This window comes from Lagenorhynchus albirostris, chromosome 20 (genome assembly GCF_949774975.1).
Source record: "Lagenorhynchus albirostris chromosome 20, mLagAlb1.1, whole genome shotgun sequence".
Lineage (NCBI taxonomy): Eukaryota > Metazoa > Chordata > Mammalia > Artiodactyla > Delphinidae > Lagenorhynchus > Lagenorhynchus albirostris.
Window position 1 is genome coordinate 40,357,427 of NC_083114.1, and position 1,267 is coordinate 40,358,693.

Sequence of the window (1,267 nt, forward strand, 5' to 3'; positions counted from 1 at the left end):
TGTGTATCCCATTCCTATTACTATTTAAAAGTTCACTTTCAGATGCAAGACTTAAGCATTACAGAACCGCTCACGTGGCCTCAAATTCTTCAGAACAGTTTAGAAACCATTGTTCTGGGTTTTAAATTCCTCCGAAACAGTCACTGTAACTAGGGTAGGTAAGGAGCAAAGGGGCAAGGCTTGAGGTTGGGAGTTAGGGGAGGATCTGGCAGGACCTGGAGGAACAGACCACAACCCCACGCAGAATTGCAGATCCGTCAGCAGGGAGGGTCCTGGTCCTGCCTCTGGGTACCTGGACAGCCCCACCTTTAAGCTCAACCCCTCTCTCCTTTGCAGACAAGATGCAGCGACTGTGTGCGTATGTGCTCATCTTGGTGCTGGCTCTGGCCACCTTCTCTGAAGCTTCTTGGAAGCCCCGCTCCCACCTGCAGGATGCACCCTTGGGTCCAGGGGCCAGTAGGGGCCAGGAGCCACGTGGGCTGGACCAGTTGGGCCCAGCCTCTCACCACCGAAGGCAGCTGGGGCTCCAGGATCCCTCACACTTGGTAGCAGGTAGGAGCTGCTGACAACAGTCCCTACTTGCCTCGCCCAGCCTGGTTTAGCCAAGGTCCCCCCAGGCTGGCCCTGGCCTCAGTCTCCAGAGGCTAGGCATCCTTCCCCCATCCTCACCTCCTCTCCCACCTCTGACCCTCAGACCTGTCCAAGAAGCAGGGACCATGGGTGGAAGAAGAAGAAGAAGCATATGGCTGGATGGACTTCGGCCGCCGCAGTGCCGAGGAAGGGGACCTAGGTCCCTAGAGCCAAGCTTGAGAGCCCAGCCACCTCCCAGCCCAGCCTAGCCCAGCGCCATGAAACATAAATCGAAATAAACTAGCTTCCAATGGATCACATTGTGTCAAGTGTCACGGGGCAGGGAATGGGGGTGGCTGCGGCAGAGTTGAGACGGGGAGGAGGGTTGAGCATGCCCCTAGGGGCAGGGATACTGGCTAAGTCTCCCGGGCGTCCCCAGAGCTTAACATTGAACAAGACTCTATAATGTGGATGGGAGAATAGACGGTGTTATCGCAACCAGAGTGAGCCTTCTAAAAGAGAAATCAATCATGCCACTCCAGAGTGAACCCCCCAGTGCTTTCCGTTGCACTTAGAATAAAACCTAAGCTCCTGGGGACTTCCCTGGTGGTCCAGTGGTTAAGACTCCACGCTTCCACTGCAGGGAGCACGGGTTGGATCACTGGTTGGGGAACTAAGATCCCCGCATGCCGCATGG

At 55.9% G+C, this 1,267-nt stretch overlaps 1 protein-coding gene across 1 annotated transcript; it reads left to right on the forward strand.

Moving 5' to 3' along the window:
* The first annotated feature begins 341 nt into the window (after positions 1-341).
* Positions 342-798, forward strand: GAST (gastrin). Its single transcript, XM_060135463.1, has 2 exons — positions 342-552; positions 695-798. Exons 1-2 carry the CDS (start codon positions 342-344, stop codon positions 796-798), a joined length of 315 nt encoding a protein of 104 aa, XP_059991446.1.
* Positions 799-1,267: the final 469 nt, after the last annotated feature.